Source organism: Gadus macrocephalus, chromosome 18, assembly GCF_031168955.1.
Source record: "Gadus macrocephalus chromosome 18, ASM3116895v1".
Taxonomy (NCBI): Eukaryota; Metazoa; Chordata; class Actinopteri; order Gadiformes; family Gadidae; genus Gadus; species Gadus macrocephalus.
In genome coordinates, this window is record NC_082399.1 from 3,349,816 (window position 1) to 3,370,992 (window position 21,177).

Below are 21,177 nucleotides of genomic sequence, written 5' to 3' on the forward strand. Positions count from 1 at the left end.
GAGAGAGAGAGAGAGAGAGAGAGAGAGAGAGAGAGAGAGAGAGAGATAATTGATTTGCATGTGAAAAGACGTCTGTTCATGAGTGTGTGTGGAGGGTAAACTTAACGGAACAGGATGTGTCTGAGCTCTCATATAGTAGAGCTTTTTTATGGCATTGGCGTATCATAAAATCACCTAAAGTGTTCTCGTTCAAATTCACTACAGGTCACAGGACATATTTGCTGTCCGCGTTATCGTTTGTCGTCCTGGTTTTGTTGTCGCTTATCGTTTGACGGTTTACTGCACACGGATCGGTCGATGGTGTGGGGATTGTCAAAAAATGAAAGACTGCAGCCATTGTTATCCTTCATGGTCGAAACATGCTGCCACACGCCGCAAGCCTGCAGATGAGACACCGCTGGCCTTGTGATACGTACAGGTAACACATTTCTGCTCCCCAACCGGCACTTAAAGTTGTCTGGAGGAGCGACGTCGGAACAAAGGGAAGGAACAAAGAAGATTTCCAATCCGTTGTGAGGAATGGTGGCAGCCCGTCAATAATATCATATTTCAAATGTCTGCATCTCATTCCGAGAAAGAATGGATTACATCATGATTGTTTCGTCAGCTCGCTAAGCTTTTTGTCTCGTTCCACAACACTGCACTATCGGACGTTCGCACCACCAGTAATCGGCACATCATGCACAACATATATCACCACCAGAGACAACCGTCTACCGCAGCTCTCCACTAAGAGATTCAGCACACTCAGTCGACACCAACAGAAGGAAAATGCATGTGTGTGTTTCTGTGTGTGTTTCTGTGTGTGTGCGTGTGCGTGCGTTCAGGGAAATGTGTGTGTTTAAGCAAATCAACTCTAATCTTGGCTGTCTTGAAAACCAAGCCCCTCAAGGGTTTAACGTGTGTTGATAGGAGGTTTCTTTGTGTGGTCTCATTGTCTGTGGGACGGGGCCTGTGCTGGCTCCGACCCAGTTACCCAGTGGTGCAGCTGGGACACAGGGCCCAGACGGTGCTGGGACCGTCCCCTCCCAGTGGGGGTCCCCGTCCCAGTAGGGGGGTCCCCGGGTGGCCAGGGGGACTGCTATCACATCTCCAATGCAACCATTCACAAATTAATGCAGTTTTTTAGACATAATTCTGGACATTATTTTCTGGACCTGAATCAAAGATGGGATGATCCACAATCCTGGACCTTATTCACGACAACCCTGACAAGTCAGGGTTGTCTGCTCCAGCTTTGTGTATCATTCCATCTTTGATTCGGGCCGTCGTCTTTGGGCTTTGCCTGTAAGGTGTGTGAGCCAAAGGGAGGAGAAAAGAGGTCTGTTTTCCTCCAGATTCCAATGATCCACAAGGGAGAGATGCGCTGTGAGTCCTCCCACCTCTGTTGGAGGAGCAAGCGTTTCAGCAGCCCACAAACACAAACAGAGAGACAGAGAGAGACAGAGACAGAGACAGAGACAGAGAGAGAGAGAGAGAGAGAGAGAGAGAGAGAGAGAGAGAGAGAGAGAGAGAGAGAGAGAGAGAAGGGGGTTTCAGCGAGATGTGAAATGTCCCTGTGAGGCATTGCGAACAAATGCCTTCCAAGTGCTAGCGCTAGTTGTTACCCCGGTTGTTTGCGTCTCTGCTAAGTACAAGCTGCGAATTCATCTGGTGCCGTCGTCATGCATCAGCCCATGCATTTGAGATGCCGGTGATGTCACCCACCGCTTCTCCGGACACACTGGGCTTCTCTATGTCCAGAGAGAAGGAAGCCAACGGCTCTGCAGTTTGATTGAATCTCAGCATTGAAGAAGATAAGATGGAATATATTGGTTTGAATCACAAGGTAGTGCCAGGCGGTTCCTCTGCCAATATTACACTCTGAATGGAGCGATCATTTATGAGAAGGAATAATTTCCATCCAGCTGATAAATTCAACCGGACGCTTCACTGGCAAGGGATGAGAAAGTCATTCTCCAAGTCTTGTTCATGACATCCTAGCTGGCCCATCTGGTGCAAATGTTCTATCCTAGGAAAAAGCCTGTAGCTGAATAGCTGAAGAGGCCACATTAAGTGAGTTTAGAAGTAGAGGGTCTTGCAGTTCATCCTCGGTCGTAGAGTTCATGTTGTTGTGTAGGAGGCAGTATCCTCTGGCAGTAGATATACGGTCTATAGAGGATGCTAGGAGCAGCATTCTCTAAAGGCCTGCAGCGCAAAGATAAAGTGACCCCAGAGAGAGAGAGAGAGGCAGATAGGAGAACCACATGATAGTGTCGGTCTAAAACCAAACCTTAATGTACGTAAGTGTGTGCAAATACATCAACACTTTTTTTTTTCATGTGGGCGTGTAGAATTGGTGGCGGTGTGTTGCTTTGTCTCACTTCGTTCGACACTATGTCTTTTAAGTTTATTCCAAGTCCTTGCGGCTACCATGGGGACCCTTGGCAGCCCATCAGAGCTGTGAGCAGGCCTCCATTCAGTCGTGCACCTGAACGGCTGACGCCAGGACCTCCTAGCGGTTCATTGAGCAGTAGGGCACAGCGGTGGGCATGGGAACCAGCCCTCGGTGTGGAGGCTGAGCTCGCCACTCATTAGCTTGATTAGCTCGAAAAGGCCCTCCTCACTCAAAGAGGCTGATTCCCACAACGATTAGAAGAAAGCTGTTGTCCAATATTTTTTAACAAGAATCCCTACTCGTTTACATTTACCTTTATATTTACATTTAGGGCCTTTAGCAGACGCTTTTATCCAAAGCAACTTTCGATAAGTATATTTGTCAGAAGAAAGAGAAACAACATTGAAGAGGCTCGTCTAGAAGACTGGACTGCATGGAAATGTAGTGAAGACGAATCGGTTATTTTGTGTTATAGGTTTTTTATCTGATGTCCCGGGACCGCATTGATCTGACAGAGGTTGTAGAGGTTGTAGAGGTCAGAGGTGGGACGGTAGAAACGGTGTGGGATTAGTATCGGTCAGGGAACCTCGCTCCCATTCACTCCTGCATTGTGTTTTTCCCCTCTCATTGACCCTGTAATGGATCTGGCAGACTTGGACGCTCCACTGTGCTAGAGAACACTGCTGAGTCAGAATGCAAAGATGTTGTCTTTAATTATGATGACTCATGAACCGTGCCATAAATAAATGGCACGGTTGTTTTCATATTATAATGTTGTGACGAAAGCTGCAGCTAATCAACCAAATGCAGACACTTAAGTAGGCACAATACTTTTCGAGTCCTTCCCATCCTTATTTAAAATTGATTTTACACGACACGTTATGCCTACCATGTGCTGCTCTGTATGTAGATGTAGGCCTCCTGAAGATTTAGATCTGTGTAGTTTCTTGATGCATCTAAACCCACACTCTTGTTATTACATAATCTCTACATCCCCCTTCCCCTTCTCCCTGCTCCCTGCTCCCTTTCCAACAGTGCAGCGCTACATTTCAGAGCCACACTCTGCCACCTCTTTCAAATGTTCTTGGCACATATCTTGTGTCCTTGCTTTGGTGTCAGAGAGAGAGATGGAGAGAGAGAGAGAGAGATGGAGAGAGAGAGAGAGAGAGAGAGAGAGAGAGGGAAGGAGTGAGAGGTCGAAGGCGTGAGAGAGAGAGAGAGAGGGAAGGAGTGAGAGGTCGAAGGCGTGAGAGAGAGAGAGAGAGAGAGAGGGAAGGAGTGAGAGGTCGAAGGCGTGAGAGAGAGAGAGAGAGAGAGGAGAAGGAGCTGGGTGCCTAAAGGCAAAAAAGTCAGCTGACATGGGAAGGGAACTGTCCAATCTCTTCTCTCCTTATCTCTCCTCTCCTCTTCTCTCCTTTTCTCTCCCCTCCTTTCATCTCGTCTCGTCTCCTCTCTGCCTCTCTCCTCTCCTCTTCTCTTCTCTCTTCTCCTCTCCTCCTCTCCTCTCCTATCTTCTTCTCTCCTCTCCACATAATTGGTTAAGTGCACTCTGAAGCCAAGAGGAAACAAAGAGGCTGCTTGATGGGTTATTTCCGGCCCCTTAATAACTTGTTCGGAAATAGAGGCAGCACTGCATGACAGTGAGTGAACGCAGTCGGTGCACATCCTCCTGACCTAGGTAGCTGCTACTGAACTCCTCTTTCAGATCGTTAGGCTTCGACCTTCCTGTACTCTGATGTAGGAGAGTCTGAATACTTCAGACACACCACACACGTTTGATTCCTATAGTAGCCTATCAGACAGACTCATTTTCATGCGCGCAATCTTGTGTTTCCATATTTCCTTAAAGACCTTCAAACATCTCTCTCTTCATTCCTTTCCCTATTTCCATATCTACCTTTCAGCATTGTCTACATATAGATCTCCCGTTTCTTGTACGACCGTTGTCGTGCACACATCAGTGAACCATAGACTCTCTGCCCCTTCAGTTTACGTTGGAGAAGTCCAAATCGTGTTGTAAATAAACGCCACTCAGGCCCACAGTCTAGTTCACAACATTCAAATCCCTGGAAGATTCAACTGGACCGAACACACAATGCTGCGTGCTGTATTATATTTTCACTGATTCACTCTTCCTCTCCCTCCCTCGCTCCCTCCCCTTCCCACTCTCTCTCTCTCTCCCTCACTCACTCCCTCCCTCCCTCCCTCTCCCCCTTCTCCCTCCCTCTCCCCGACTCCTCTCTCTTTCTCGCTCCCCCCTCCCTCTCCCCCCCTTCTCTCTCTCCCCCTTCTCCCTCCTCTCCACCTTCCTCGCATCCTCACTCTCCCCCTTTTCCCTCCCTCACCCCCTTCTGCCCCCTCTCCACCTCTATCTCCCCCTCCCTCCCTCTCTCCCTCCCCCTCGCTCCCTCCCCCTCTCCCCCCCCTCCATCTCCACCTCCCCCTCTCCTTCTCCGTCTCCCTCCCTCGCTCCCTCCCCTCTACGTCTCCTTCTCTCTCGCTCCCTCTCCCCCCCTCCCTCCCTCTCTCTCTCCCCCTCTCTCTCCCCCTGTAGACCTCCACCTTGCGGCGGAGCTGGGGAAGACCCTGCTGGAGAGGAACAAGGAGTTGGAGGACTCCCTGCAGCAGATCTACATCACCAATGAGGAGCAGGTGCAGGAGATAGAGGTACGGACCACCGCCCCTGTCCTCTGATTGGCTCGCTGACGGGAAGCACAGGAAGACAGGAATTATGTTCTCCGGTTGGCAAAACATGAAACGCAAATGTAGAATGTGACCAGAGAAGGCCTAAGGAACAGCGGTTACTGTTATATCCAAGCAGAGAAGAACTGAGGAACAGAGGTTACTGTTATATCCAAGCAGAAATTAACTGAGGAATAGAGGTTATATCCAAGCATGTTATATCCAAGCAGAGAATGACTGAGGAACAGATGTTACTCCAATGGCCATAGAAGGCCTAAGGAACAGAGGTTACTCTAAGGTTACTTTGAGTCTGCCTCGTGTCTGAAAAGTGCTATTTAAATAAAGTTGCCTTGCCTAATGACCAAGCAGAGAAGGCCTTAGGAACAGAGGTTACTCTAATGACCAAGCAGAGAATGCCTAAGTAACAGGGGGTTATACTAAAAACCAGGGAGCTTCGATGAGGCTTCAGTCTTATGTGTGTGCACGGTGCATCACTTCTCAATCTATTCCGGTCTCCTTCTCTGCGTCCCACCGTGTGTGTCCCCAGTACCTGTCCAAGCAGCTGGAGGTGCTCCGGGACATGAACGAGCAGCACGCTAAGGTCTACGAGCAGCTGGACGGGACGGCCCGCGAGTTGGAGCTCACCAACGTCCGGCTGGTGACCGACAGCAAGTCCTCCCAGCAGAAGATCGAGAGGTGCGTCGGCCGTCTCTTATCCCGTCTCTTATCACGGTCTCACTTTTGACGTGCTTTTCACTTCCTTCTCCTCTCCTCCTCCGTTCACTCTATTATCGCTTTGCTAAGGTAATCTCTCTCTCTCTCTTTCTCTCTCTGTGTCTCTCTCTGTGTCTCTCTCTCTCGCTCTCTTTCTTTCTCTCGCTCTCTCTTTCTCTGTCTCTCGCTCTGTCTCTCCCTCTCTCTCCCTCTCTCTCTATATATATTAATATATTAAGGGGAATAAAATGCATAAATATAAGACAGATTTCAACGTAAATGGATGGGACAGTAACACGTAGATGAGAAGATCCCTTAGTTACTAGTATATCCATCAGTGCATATCACGGATAACAGACAGATGAAAACAATGCGAAAGACAGAGATGAGAGGGAGAAGAGAGGGTGAGAGAGGTAGAGAGAGGTAGACTCCACCGTGGATCAATGGCGCCTGTGGGAAAAATTGTAGCTGCTAACTAGCTATTTAAGGATGTTCACGATGTTGTGTTATGCCACCAAAACGACACACCAAACGTTATCATTACCTGTACTTAACCGTCTCTAATGAACACATGGGAATGTCATTCAAAGCATTCCTTCGACTTTAATCCTAAATATGGTCTTGGCAGTAGTCATTACCACCCATCCAGGGGTGTTTTGTTCATCCAGGGGGCTTCAGCAGCTTGGAGTTGGGTGCTGCCCATACCTCCTGTATAGCCATCGTTTTGAGAGGATGAATATAAAACGAACACTTCATTGCAGAAATCTGTGCAAATAAATTGGCTTTAGCAACATCAGTTTTACAGATTTTGAAATAAAGCATTTGTTCTTATATTCTTGCTCTCTAAGCGATGGCTTTACAGAAGGTATAGGGAGGACATAGCCATTGATTTGAGGGCATGAATATCAAACAAATGCTTTATTACAAAAAACTATAAAAATGATGTTGCTTCAGTATCACTATGCAACGCAGATACTAAAAGATTATTCGGGATCTTAAAATATTCAAAAGATTCTTTCAGAGCCGTTACGAAAATGATCACAAAAATGATTAGAAAATGATTGTATTATGACATGTTATAAAATGATTGATTATTACAAAGATTATTAGAAAATGATTGTATTATGACATGTTATAAAATGATTGATTATTACAAAGATTATTAGAAAATGATTGTATTATGACATGTTATTAAATGATTGATTATTACAAAGATTATTAGAAAATGATTGTATTATGACATGTTATTAAATGATTGATTATTGCAAAAATGTGTAAAAATGACGTGGCTTCAGCAACACAATGCAACTACAACACGAATGAGCTCGAGGTGCAGTGTTCACCGTGCTCGGCTTGTGTCCCCCCCGTCCCCCTGCAGGCTGACGGGCACCATCGACACCCTCCAGACCCAGGTGGAGTCCCTCTCCAGCCAGGTGGAGCAGCTGCGCTCCATGGAGCAGCTCCGGGTGAAGCGGGAGAAGCGGGAACGCCGCAAGACCATCCACTCCTTCCCCTGCCTGAGGGAGCTGTGCACGGCGCCCAGGTACGCGCGCACGCACACGCACAGACACACGCACAGACACACGCACAGACAGACGCACAGACACACGCACAGACACACGCACAGACACACGCACAGACACAAACACACACACACCCAAACACAAACACACGCACAGACACGCACACGCACGCACTCACATAGACACGTGCCCACACACATGCACGGCACCCAGGTCTGTTGTGCATGTGCAAACACACGGATGGCACACACACACACACACACACACACATAGACAGACAGACAGACAGACAGACAGATACACATACACGTGCACACACACACACACACACACACACACCGTTTAATTGTGTTAAATCATCTTACTGACACACTGAGGCTGCTGTTAGGGTAGTGGGAAATGTTTGTGAAAAGTACGCCAGTGCTAAGCCGAAGTTCAAATCAGTTAAGGCTAAGGAGAACTCCCTTTCAGAGATAAAAGACAGACAAAGACCAACGTTAATAGACAACATGACACTAATCTCCACCACCAAAATCCAGGCCTTTATCATACATTTTGTTAGGGTTGTGGGTGCAGGCAGGCAGGTAGGTAGGACCCAGATGCAGACGAGTAGGGGCACTTTCCTTCCGCCAAAAGGCTAAGGCAAGGAGCAAGGAGCAAGGGAACACAGGTAATCACAGAGAACACGCAGAACCAACAAACCACAATGACAGCACAAGGAACAAAGGAAAGACAAGGGCTTAAATACCAAACACAAGACACGGAACGAGGAACAGCTGAGACACATTAGGGGAGGGAGCAGTAATCAACACAGGAGGGAAACACAGGGAGACACACCAAAACACGACACAGACCATGACACATTTATGAAACAGTATACCTATATTTATATTTTGAAATCTATATTATATCCAACTGCTATATCCAGAAATCTGTGGCTTCAGCAACATCAGTTTTACAGATTGGGAGAGATACAACAGATGTGTTCTATCTCTCACAGCTCTATGAGTGCGTTCTATCTCTCACAGCTCTATGAGTGTGTTGTATCCCTCACCTCTCTGTGCGTGTGTTGTATCCCTCACCTCTCTGTGCCTGTGTTGTATCCCTCACCTCTCTGTGCGTGTGTTGTATCCCTCACCTCTCTGTGCCTGTGTTGTATCCCTCACCTCTCTGTGCCTGTGTTGTACCCCCCACCTCTCTGTGCCTGTGTTGTACCCCCCACCTCTCTGTGCCTGTGTTGTACCCCTCACCTCTCTGTGCCTGTGTTGTATCCCTCACCTCTCTGTGCCTGTGTTGTACCCCCCACCTCTCTGTGCCTGTGTGTTGTACCCCCCACCTCTCTGTGCCTGTGTTGTACCCCTCACCTCTCTGTGCCTGTGTTGTACCCCCCACCTCTCTGTGCCTGTGTTGTATCCCTCACCTCTCTCCACCGTGCGTCGTGTCTCCAGGTACGAGGACGGCTTCGTGGTGGGCCGGGCGGAGAGCTTCACCCTGGACGCCCAGAAGCAGCCTCTGGAGGAGGAGAACACCACCCTGCGGGGGGCGGTGTCGGCGCTGCGCTCGGCCGTGCGGGCGGAGCGGGGCCGGCGGGAGGGGGCGGAGAAAGAGTGCCACCTGCTGCTCAGCGAGTTCTCTCGCCTGGAGAACCGCATGCAGGTGAGCCCCCTTAAAGGTCCCGTGACATGCCGCCTGGTGTGAGTGTGATTGGCCGTTACGAGCCGCTTTTTTGGAAATCTGCCCCTTATGACATCACAGGTGGGCGTGTCCACCTAGATGCGCGCCGGATGGATCAGTCTACCGGCCTGCCCGGTGGACTGTAGCAAACGTTGCTCATCTATCCGTCACACATCTAGGTGGACACGCCCACCCGTGATGTCATAAGGGACAGATTTCCAAAACGGCTTGTAACGGCTAATCACACTCACACCTGGTGGCATGTCATGGGACCTTTAACAACATGCTGCTGCCTGCAAAAGGTCTTAATGGCTGATAGGGCTGCATTGTAGAACCTGCTGACTTACTGTAAAAGGACTTGGTACCAAACCACCACACCTTTTTTTAAAAGTCATTCAAAACATCCTAATGAATCCACACCATTGGTAGATACTATTCATTACATAAAGAATAATGTATTTGCATTTGTGTTGTGCCCTAGAACGGCACAAGGTGTTAGCTGAGGTAAAACAAGTTGAGCACGGGCACAAGTGCATTCCTTAAAGGTGTTAAAGTGTGATTAGCCGTTACAAGCCTTTACAAGCCGCTTGATGGACACGCCCACTTACGATGTCAGAAGAGGCAGATTGCTTCGGCCAATCACACTCACGCCTGGTGGTATAATATGTCACCTCTAGGAGGTCCAAGATTCAAGAGTTTTATTTTTCACGTGCATCCAAGTACACAGTGAAATAAAAAGGTGACAAGGGACCACCGAAGCATTGCAATATAGTATACATATATAGAAGACACCGTGTGATTTAAATTTTAAAAAAAATTACAAATTAAATTTAAAAAAGAGGGAGAGAAAAACAAAAAGAGCCGCATTACTCGACGAACACATCCCCTAAACGGACGGCCTTCTTCTGCCCCGACAGGACGCCGAGAACTGCCAGTCGCGGGTCCGGGAGCTGGAGGGGGAGCTGATGGAGCTGCAGCAGGTCCGGCGGGCGCGCACCCTCCTGCTGAGCGGCGAGGAGGACGGCGTGGGGCTGACGCAGACGCTCCTCAACCGGACCCCCGAGACGGACACCTTCCTGGAGGGGGAGGGGGGCGAGGCCGGGGGCGGGGTCCGGGAGGTGGCGGAGGGCTCCGACGGCGTCGGTGGGGAGGCCCTGCCGGCGTCCAGCCCCGTGCGGAAGAGCTGCAGCGACACGGCGCTCAACGCCATCGTGGCGCGCGACGCCTCCGGGCGCCGCCGCGGCAGCTACGCCATCCACGCCAACAGCGTGAGGAAGAGGGGCATGTCCATCCTGAGGGAGGTGGACGAGCAGTACCACGCCCTGCTGGAGAAGTACGAGGAGCTGCTGGGCAAGTGCCGGCGCCACGAGGAGAGCCTCTGCCACGCCGGCGTCCAGACCTCCCGGCCCGTGTCCCGGGACCCGTCCATGAAAGACTGCGCCATGGGGCCCACGCCGCCGCTGGCGCCCCCGTCGACGGAGCCCGGCGGCTCGCCCTCCACCCCCGAGGCCATCGAGAGCATCAGCAAGCAGGTGGACGCGGTGGACAAGCGCCTGGGTCAGAACACTCCGGAGTACAAGGCCCTCTTCAAGGAGATCTTCTCCCGCATCCAGAAGACCAAGACCGACATCAAAGCCACCAAAGCCGCCAAAGCCAGCAAGCCCGGCAAATCCGGCAAGTCTAGTAAACAGTGAGCGTTGGGGCGGGCGCAGGCCGGTGTCACGATTGTGCCCTTCAGTGCTCAGGGTTCGAGATTGTAAAAATGCAAGGTTCACTTTATCGCTCTCCGACGTGATGCACGTTTGATTTTAGTGCGGCGCGAAATCAGATCATTTGAAACCAACGCAAGGCCAACTTAAGATCCAACGTAAGGCGATGCACATCGAGTCTCACTGATCAGTGTTTTGTTTTTTGATCTCATTCTAAATGATGTTCATGACGATGAGGAGGATGATGCTGATGAAGGGGAAGCCAGGCAGACGGTCTACTGACAACTCAGGCCAGCTGCCCTCGGAGGCCCTACCATCTCACATTCATTTATTATGTTAAACTGTTCAGATATTATAATTAAGCGTCAGCTACAAAGCAAATATTTAACAGCTGCAACTGCAGTTTGCTTTGCTTCCACCAACATCTTACGTTAAACATAAACCTGTCATTCTCCGATATTCTTTAGTTTAAACGTGAACTAAAAAAGGCAAGCATTGAGCCTAACAGATGTCAGCGTCAGACTCTGGTTTAGTTAATAAAATCTAAGATTTGTTGTCGTTTTGACAGTTCTGCATTGCGGCAGCATCTGTCAATCTTTAAACAAACACATCAACTACGACTCCTGCTTTTCCTTTAATGAAACACCAACTGCAGGCCTCCAAAAGAAGCCATGATTCCTTTCTTATCCATATTAATACACGCACACATTACATGTCGAGCTCGTTCTATGATCCGTAGCAGCTTCTGTGCATTAGTCTACACCTTAAACCCAAATTGAAGCTCAGTGCCGTCTCAACTCCTAACTTGAGACGTAAACAGTCTTCAACTGGCGATCTGCTTCTATCTACAATCTAATATCTTCCTATAACGGCGAAAAGCCTTTTGCCTGGAGCACCTCGCTACTACCCTGTACTGCTCTACGTGTGTGTGACCTTAGTACTGTACTTTATACTCCAGGGTTAACCTCCTCCGCCCTTTTCTCTAGAGAATTAACATACTAACACTCTTTCTGTTTAGCATCCGGTTGTCATTGGAGATCAGGAGCAAATTCCGAAAACCTTACCATGACATATTTTCCCCATGTTTTCAAACTAGATGCATCTGTTCACTGTGATTTTGCCATAGTAACTCCATTGCAGCGCTGTATGTTATAGAAGGGATGGCTTAAAAGGGGAAAGTCCAAGACGATATTCTTGTCATCTTTTGCATAGGTGAACTATTGCTATTCATAAGAGATTGGAGGTTAGGAGAAATCAAACTCAGAAGAAAAATTAAGTGGTTTAGAAGAAAAATGCTTTCTCCTACACATGGTTTTGTTAAGGTGCAAACACTCAAACTACCATCAGGGACAGCGCTTTTAGGACCAACTCCGCAGCTCACACAAACTCTCACATTGACTACATGTTCACATCCCATCCCCTAATACTACATTCACATTTGGCTCCGATCCCAACAGCCCTGACCATTCACACAGCGCTGGCCTGGCCGGAGATGCATTAAGTCCACATTCTATTCAGTCTCTTCAGTGGTTTGGTACTAACGTTTGGCCTCTGTCCCGGGGGGGCTATCCTCGTGTGTTTGGATGCTGAATCATGTTGCGTCACACACTTGCTGCCGCCTCATTCGAGCAGAATGAGCAGAACACAATCGCTCTGCAGGTCGTTGTCCCTGCGTTGTTTGAGACGCTCCCCGCTTCAGAAAACAGCGCTTTGGACTTCGGTTTCCTGGACTCCTCGACCGTGATATGGTTGTTGGTGGACAACCAACAATCCCGAGCCCCTCTGTGTATGAAGTGCAGTGATTCATTCGAATGGTCAATCCCCTTAAAAAAAAAACAACTGCAGCTCCACGCACGCAGTTTGTGAAAAGAGCCCATTTGAGTCAGACCCAAAAAGCATTTTTCATGAGAAGCTCAGTGCACCCTAGCAAGCAAGGCCGCGTGTTGCCTCAGCCTCAGAGAATACGATACACAATGCCTTCATTCCCTTGCCTAACCTCTATACACAAACTTTGTTTTAAGTACAAGTTATTCCAGTATATCTTATATTTGATATATCACTTCAAACCCTAGGCCTACAACAAACAATTATACAGATACAACCGAGAATGGATGGCGATTTTTTTACTGAATCCGGTCGTCAGAGGATTCACCGACTGGAGCATTTAATCTACTGCAGACTGTGGTAACCTGCTACCCCAATGAGCCGGGTTCCAGTTAAGAAACACAAGTTTCAGCGAGGGTTAAAGCCTCATTCGGCATTTATTGCATACACTTGGACAATACATGATACTCGCGGTCTCTAGGCCCTCCGCGGACCCGTGCTCTTCCTCCTTCCTCGCTCCCGTTCCTGGTCTGCCCAAACGTCAGTCCTTGTGCTCCTTTTAAGATGGCTCCTCGGCTTTCGGCCAGGTGTCCCCCAATCTCGCTGATTGGGGTTCGGTCGGTGCTCTCCGTCGCCGGCTGGTGGGTGACGGTGGTATCGGCCATCCAGGACCAACCCTCGGGCTGGTCCGGGCCGAGGTTTACGGGGCGGGATGCCACAAGACACTAACCACACACCCAAACGCCAGGCTACGACTGCACCTAGAAAACAGGGGTTGAGCTTCTGAACCCCAAGCTATAGCTCTATGTTCTGTCAGAGCTTTGGCAGGGCAGCAGCTAAACCGGCTCTTGCAGAAAAGATGTATGCCAAACCAGATGTTATTTTCTTAATCCCTGAAGGGTTCTTTACTGTATATTTTGCACTTGAAATGTTTGATGCGTCATCTTTTGCATCATGAGCATAGCCAATATACTTTTGTCTTATTTATTCGTTGGTGAATGTTTCATGATTGTGTCCTTGATTGTGTGTGTTCTTGGTGCCTCTATGTTAATGTCACTAACATGTGTGTGCAGCAGTTATTAAAAATGTGCATTCATTTGATCCCTTGGTTGGAAAATGATGTAGGATGCTATTGGTTAACATATGGTATATTGGCATTTAAGGTGAGTCAGGTGTTTCTTCTATACCGGATAATTACCTTGTTAATAAAGCGTTGATTGAAAGTGTTTTTGTGTGGTTGTACTTAAATAAGAATGCAGAATAATATAATTTTATATGAATAAAGTTAACAAGCATATTTCTAAATTGAACAAAATAAATAGTTTTTAGAAAGCAGACCTAGTACATACATAATAATATGTAGTTATGTATTGTATGAAATTCAGAATTCAGTCATTCCAACATGTTATTATAATACAAACCTGCACATACTAAATCAATACAAATAAATCTTAATAGGCCCACTATGCATGTAGGTCTACGTCAGAAAACATCTCCCAACCCTTTGCAATTCATCATCACTATCTAAGAAAGGAAATCCATAAAAAAATCTCGCAAATAAAGATTAAATAGCGCGTACATATTTGTCTTATCAAGTTTATTAATGTAGGTCATTACGAAGTGCCTCACGATGACCGCGTGGCCTAATGGATAAGGCGTCTGACTTCGGATCAGAAGATTGAGGGTTCGAGTCCCTTCGTGGTCGTCTTTTGTTCTTCTCTATTATTGATTGTCCTCCATAATATCAAAAATACTAACTGGATATAGTATAGCTCGTTATGCAGAGTTCGCGAGTGTTTTCTGATCCATGTAGATATGGCTACAGTCAGCTTTCGTTACAATTTACCAGAGCTGACGTCTAACATTATAATAAATCATCGAAAGCATGGTTTGGCTCTTTGGGAAAATAAAACCTTTTAGTGCTTACAGTTCAATAGAATAATGAATAGTGTTTTATATAGTTTATAATCGTCATTTTGGGTTGCAACATACAGGAGCAGAGTGGCGCAGCGGAAGCGTGCTGGGCCCATAACCCAGAGGTCGATGGATCGAAACCATCCTCTGCTATTTTAACTTTTTCTTCAAATATGTCTGCCGTCGCAAAGAAAATAGAGTAAAGCATTGTTTATCAATTGGGAACAAAACATTTACAGAAATGTCAGCATACTACCAGTTTGGATAACAATCACCTCACGGCGTCCACGTAAATCGTCAAAGACCGTGTTCATTTTGCGATTTTTAAATTGTCCCTCCGCGGACTTTGTACTTCCTGATATGGGTGCGGATTTTATTGTCAACAGATGACTCCACAAACTTTGGAGGCTAAACGAAAGTGACCGGTCTGGCTTTCTCACATGAGGCTTTTAGAGAATCAAACTAGAGTTTTAAAACAGTGGATACCGGCGGGGATGCGGCGTCAGTATGGGGAACATCTTCGGCAAAAAGAAACGCAGTCGGGTGACGGAGCAAGACAAGGCGGTGCTGGTGAGGGCACGTCACTGTGTTTGTACTAGTGCATGCATGTTAAGGCCATCTACAATAGACTTAAATCAGACATAGGAAAGCATTTAGGAACTATATTATGCATAGGTTAAATGCTGCCTCTGTGTTGATGGTTTCAGCAACTGAAACAGCAGAGGGATAAACTGAGGATGTACCAGAAGAGAATCAACCTCCAGCTGGACAAGGAAAGACTCCTGGCCAAACAGCTTCTAAAAAATGGCAGAAAAGAGTAAGGCTCATGCTTTTTACGATTGTTTTGTTTGATCAACCATAGCAGCGTATTGGTTGTCTCAGTCTCAACTTAAATTATCTCAATATGAATGAATTGAAATTATTGAATGAATACTGATGTCACCACGATTTGTTACCCTGCAGCAAAGCGCTTCTCTTGCTGAAGAAGAAACGCTATCAAGACCAACTTCTGGAAAAGACAGACAACCAGATTAGCAACCTGGAGAGAATGGTCAGTATCGATGTTTACGAAGGGAAGACAGACATCAGCATTACAATTTGACTTCTATACATGACCGCTTCTCTTCTCCTTGTCTGAACAGGTTCAAGACCTTGAGTTTGCTCAGATTGAAATCAAAGTCATCGAGGGGCTCAAAGTTGGAAATGACTGTCTGAAGAAGATGCATGAGGTACAGAATCAACCGGAATAGCTTAGATTGTTTCATTCACTTTATTCTTGCTTTTTTGGGGGGTAAGTCGCTTTTGATAAATGCACCTGCTAAATAAATGTAATGTTAATGAATCACTTGCTGCAACTTGAAAGATATGCATTGTTTTCTCATTTAAATGGTTGCATTACATCAGTGGTTCAGGATTATTACTATTATGTATTCCTCTTGAGGCCCACCGTAAAGCAACCCTACCTCAAAGTCTTCTGTTCCTGTGTTTAACTATGAATGTGGTTAATCAGGTTAGGAAGATGCGTAACGTCACAGAACTCAAGAATGGACTGTTGGTTGATATTTGGTTTTGTTTGCACCCCAACAAGGTGATGTCCATCGAGGAGGTGGAGCGCATAATGGACGAGACTCAAGAGGCTGTGGAGTATCAACAGGTAAGATGTCAGCTCTCAGTATTCAATGAAATGTAATTTGCCATCGTCACACAGTCCTGCTTCTGAAGTAAAATAATGTGTGTAATATGTTAGTACCAATGAAAGGTTTAGAGAATGGATATTACCTTCATGAACTCTTGAATGCCTCCTCTCAGGTATTTGTGCATTAAGTTCCATACGTTTGATTTGTTAGACTTTCCTTGAAAGAAGTTTTGAAAAAACGCCAACCAACCAAATAAATGCAATGCAGGAGCATCTGTAGTTTCTTGACACAAAAAAAATATCAACATTCTCGCAAAGCAAACAATAACCGTTCATTATGCTTATTTTTCCTGTTCTTATCTTTAGCAAATCGATGAGATGCTGGCGGGCGCTCTGACTCAGGAGGATGAAGACGCGGTCCTGGCTGAGCTGGAGGCCATCACCCAGGTCAGTGAGACCCGGAGTTTATTCCCCAACACCGGCACCGTCACTGAAACCACACAAACACACAGAAACCAGGGAGTTAATCCGTTTGGCCCATGAGCTCTGCATCCTTTAAATGTTCTTGGAATGATTTTATTCCACCCTCTATTCAAATCCATATGTTTATTGCAGATAACTGTACGTGTTTATCAAATCACATGTTTGCTTCATTGCCCTGCCGCTCTGCTATTGCGAAATACATTTTAATTTCCTATTCTAACAGACACTTTAACACAATGTTAGACTAACAAGTAAAGATGAGAACAAACTCTACAATCAAACTGCACAAATAACCTCTTGGTTCCACTCAATGGTTCTCCCGTCGCTCAGGGACAAAGACATAGCCTCTTGGTTCCACTCAATGGTTCTCCTGTCGCTCAGGGACAAAGACATAGCCTCTTGGTTCCACTCAATGGTTCTCTCGTCTCTCAGGGAGACGTTCTGCTTCCTGAGGTTCCGTCGGAGGAGCTGCCCGAGCTTCCGGAACCGTCCGAAGAGGAGCCAGGTAGGCCTCACCTGACGACGCCCCGACAGCCAACTGAACTCTGTTAATTAATGTTGGGTCGTTACTAGAGTTGTTCTGATACAAGTATCGGAAATTCCATCCGATACTGCCTTAAATGCAGTATCGGGTATCGGCGGCTAGGCAATATGCCGATCAATTTCAGGAATCAGAATCAGTATCGTGATAAATGGTCTCTAGTTATTATCCCAGTGTTGACGCTCCTGTTTTCCCTTGTTTTTCAGAACGGGAGCGGGAACGGCCCAAGAGGAATCAGGACAGAGAGATGCTCGCCGTCTGAGAGTGGATTTCTCTGCGATGACTCCGTTCAAACAGTCCTACCTTCAAACACACACACACGAGCAAACACACTCCAAAACAAAACCTTTTTGTTATTTTTTACATATAGCCGAAGCTGCTCTCATGCGTCTGTGATCAAGATAAGCCGAGCTGCTGTCTATCCAATCCCATCGCACCGCAGTTCAGTCCAGCGCTCTGATTGGTTCACTATCCAGCACAGAACCTCAGACCTCCCGTAGAGTGAATGAAAGCTCTGAACGTTTTTCAACAATTTGTGCCTAAGCCTTCTTGTTTTAAATATTATTTTTTAAAACAGAAATAAGATTGCCTCGCCAACGCCATTGGGCTAGAGTGCTATCAAAAGTCAATCTTACAAGGCCCAAAGCCATTGGCCGCTGTCAATCGCTGCTTGATTTGCGATAAATTAATGATTTGATCCAATGAGGTTCGGAATTCTAAACAGTAGAATGTTCTATTGAAAAAAGGGGTTGTTTTAATATATATATATATATATATGTATATAAAAATATATATATAAAGTAACATAACTTTTTTCTAATACAACATTCTATATATCTACTGTATATCTTATCTATATATAGATATTATTCAGATTTCCAACAGGCCCCCCATGATTCTGCCCAACCCCCCTGTGCCACCTCAATAAAACAAATCCTGGCATCGCCCCTGGGTGAGGAGAGCTTCTGGACTATCAGTCCCAGCCTTGAAGACCTCTTCTACCCTTGTTTAAAAGTATTAACCACTAGCAGTAATCCTTGTTATCATATAGGCTTAACTAATCCAATCCGCAACTCGTACACGTTAACTGTCATTGAGAGCTCGCTACCTTGTGAGTGCTCACATCAGCCTGGAGACAGGGTAACTTTGTAATGTGTGAAAGATTCTGCTGTTTACTGTGCAAAGCCTTCAGGGTCTTATGGTCACTAACAATGCGTGTATACCTTTTATATCCAAGTCTGCACAACAGCGTAAGTGTGTCTTCAGCCAGACATTTTTTTAAATTGTTGCTTCAGTCGGAGGGACATAAACCGTTTGATGAAACTGGTTTTCTCTCACCGTGAGGTGACAATGTACCATTTCTTGAATAATCAACAATAAACGGATCTTCTATTTGACTTGTCCACTGCATAAGGTACGGGCATTACTCAAGCAGTGCCCATCATTCACCACTAGGTGGCAGTGCAGCTCAACTTAAAAAATCCTGCAAGCTAGAAAGCCTATAAAAGTTTGGGTATATGTACAATTAATATGCAACGCTTTCTTTGTTGGCGAACTACTTTTCCTGACACCTTAACCGTCAACGTTGACCCTTAAACCTTATCATATATTATATATATGTATATATTTGATAAACATCTTAAAACAGCTTGGATGTGGTGAATAGATCAGGCCAGCCATTTGTATGAAGTGTTTCTGAATCATGCATGATATTTCTGATGTAGATATCCGACTGGAGAGAAATTAAAACAACATGGTATAAAGACAGACGTCTCTGTTGGTTACATCTGTCTGTCGCTTTCCAATACTTAGTCCCCCTGCCAGTGGCGGCTGGTGGAATTTATTTGAGGGGGGGCTGAACGTTTGCATTCCTAACCCCTGTAGGGGGGTCCGGGGGCATCCTCCCCTACAAGATTTTTTTGTGATTTTCACAAACAAACGAAGCATTCTGGAGCATTCTGACAAAATAGTAAAGGCAAAAAAAGAAGATTTACTTACAAAGACGAATGGGGCCAGGGAACTAAGTTTTAAGTTAATTTTTTGCCTTGTAGAAATCAGCAACATTAAGAGTGCAGATACATCAACAATAACTTTGAATTACACACAAGATAACATTCTCTCTCTCCCTCTGTGTGTGAGTGAGAGAGAGAGAGAGATAGAGATAATGGGTGAGTGTGTTACGGCCAAGCCATTGTGTTTGTAAACGTCACTCATAAATATATCTACAGTCTGCATTAGTATGCATTTAGACAAATACAATGAAATATGAATTCCACAAAATTCATGTAAATGTGCAAACTTTTGTTTGTGGTTGTTGAAGACACACTTAAGGCATGATACCAACATAGGTTTGCAGAGGACTACACAATATGCACACTGAAGGCCTGATGCCACCATAGGTTTGCAGAGGACTATATACAGTATGTACACTGAATAGGTTTGCAAAGGACTATATACAATATGAACACTGAAGGCCTGAAGCAACCATTAGGTTTGCAGAGAACTATACACAGTATGTACACTGAATAGGTTTACAGAGGACTACATACAATATGCACACTGAAGGCCTGATGCCACCATGTTTGCAGAGAACTATATACAGTATGTACACTGAATAGGTTTACAGAGGACTACATACAATATGCACACTGAAGGCCTGATGCCACCATGTTTGCAGAGAACTATATACAGTATGTACACTGAATAGGTTTGCAGAGGACTATATACAATATGCACAATGAAGGCCTGGTCCCACCATAGGTTTGCAGAGAACTATATACAGTACACTTGAAAGGGGTGGGGGGGAGGTTGTGAGGGTCTGCAACCAGTGTCAAGGGAAATACATATAGGCTAGTGCAGGGACGCAGGAAGTCATATGAAGGGGGGGTGCTGACTACTGAATTGTTGAGCGGGGGGGGGGGGAGGGGGAGAGGGGGGTGCAAACGATTGTTGACGGGGGGGGGGGGGGGTGCAAACGATTGTTGACGGGGAGGGATAATAAACGCTCCTATAACGCGCAGCGTGATGCGCACGTTATAAGAGCGGCGGCGCTGGGTGCTGTATGTAATCGAATGACGGAGAAGAAAAATAAAAAAACGCGGCATTGCCTGAGTTCAAGTGTTGTAGTTGCGTCTGTTGTCCACTAGGGGGGTTGCTGCAGCACCCGGAGCACCCCACTTCCTGCGTCCCTGGGCTAGTGGAATAAATAGAAGTTGCTTACCTCTAGCATGGCTAGCTTCACACAGTTGTTCATATGCACTCTTGCTCGCTTGTGTTTTTTTTATCCGTTCTGACAGATGTTTCAGGTCTGTCAACCCTGTCTGTGTCCACGAACTATCACACGCACTTATTTTAAAAAGTATACAAGGAAAGCAAAAAATTGCATTGGCATACCCACAGCTAGTTAGCCAAGCCTGAACCAAACTCTTGAAAAACTTCTCTTGTAGGCTCTATCCTTTTCTCTTGCTTGTTGGGTCAGGTTCACTTCTGTTCTTTTACTTGCAATTTTTCTGCAAATGTTCTTCTTTCGAAGGGATTCATAAGCAAAGACTTAACTGAATTTGGGGCTAGCTGAACTCACAAGGAAACAGTGGTAGCAGTACTGAAAGTCGCCATCTTGCTGATCTCTGAGGTAATGGCAAATGCGCGGTTGCGCGCAGTGGACGGTGCACTGCGCTTGGGGCTATATCTTGAGCGCCCCAAAGCCATACAATTCGACGACGCTGATTGGCGAAATTATGTACTATTCTGCCTAGCAACGGGGGAACCATTGGCTAATAATTCAGGCATGTGGGGCTGAGCGAACTGCGCCCCACGGAAGACATCTACTTCACCAAAATGAACGTTGAATATGTAAGTGAATGAGGATTTAATGATGGGGGATTCAAAATATATTCTAAAGTAAATTCATTATTCGAATGCAATTAAAATAGATTAATTCTCAAAATGAGAAGATTATTTAAAAAAATATATATAAATATATTTAAAAAAGAAAAGATGGCCGGTCAGCGGGAGGGCGGCGCCCCAGCGCCCTCTATAGGCGAGCCGCCACTGAAACAACAAATTGTAAAACAGGCCTACGCAAGGCCTTCAGCTCAATA

At 46.2% G+C, this 21,177-nt stretch overlaps 2 protein-coding genes and 1 non-coding gene across 3 annotated transcripts in view; all 3 read left to right on the forward strand.

Moving 5' to 3' along the window:
* The window catches only part of LOC132446897 (cerebellar degeneration-related protein 2-like), a 16,265-nt gene extending 2,536 nt beyond the window's left edge, over positions 1-13,729 (forward strand). Inside the window, exons 2-6 of the mRNA XM_060037474.1 lie at positions 4,932-5,044; positions 5,607-5,755; positions 7,152-7,316; positions 8,745-8,952; positions 9,888-13,729. Of these exons, the coding sequence (XP_059893457.1) occupies positions 4,932-5,044; positions 5,607-5,755; positions 7,152-7,316; positions 8,745-8,952; positions 9,888-10,664 (1,412 nt within the window). The 3' untranslated portion in view covers positions 10,665-13,729. The remainder of the gene's footprint in view (positions 1-4,931; positions 5,045-5,606; positions 5,756-7,151; positions 7,317-8,744; positions 8,953-9,887) is intronic.
* A 406-nt stretch (positions 13,730-14,135) lies between these two features.
* On the forward strand, positions 14,136-14,208 carry trnar-ucg (transfer RNA arginine (anticodon UCG)). Its single transcript has one exon. It is a non-coding gene; the product is annotated as a tRNA-Arg (tRNA).
* A 536-nt stretch (positions 14,209-14,744) lies between these two features.
* On the forward strand, positions 14,745-18,844 carry LOC132446961 (charged multivesicular body protein 6-like). Its single transcript, XM_060037573.1, has 8 exons — positions 14,745-14,987; positions 15,125-15,234; positions 15,381-15,468; positions 15,560-15,646; positions 16,006-16,071; positions 16,420-16,500; positions 16,969-17,041; positions 17,284-18,844. The coding sequence occupies exons 1-8, from the start codon at positions 14,925-14,927 to the stop codon at positions 17,337-17,339; spliced, it is 624 nt and encodes a 207-aa protein (XP_059893556.1). The 5' UTR covers positions 14,745-14,924; the 3' UTR covers positions 17,340-18,844.
* The last annotated feature ends 2,333 nt before the right edge of the window (positions 18,845-21,177 follow it).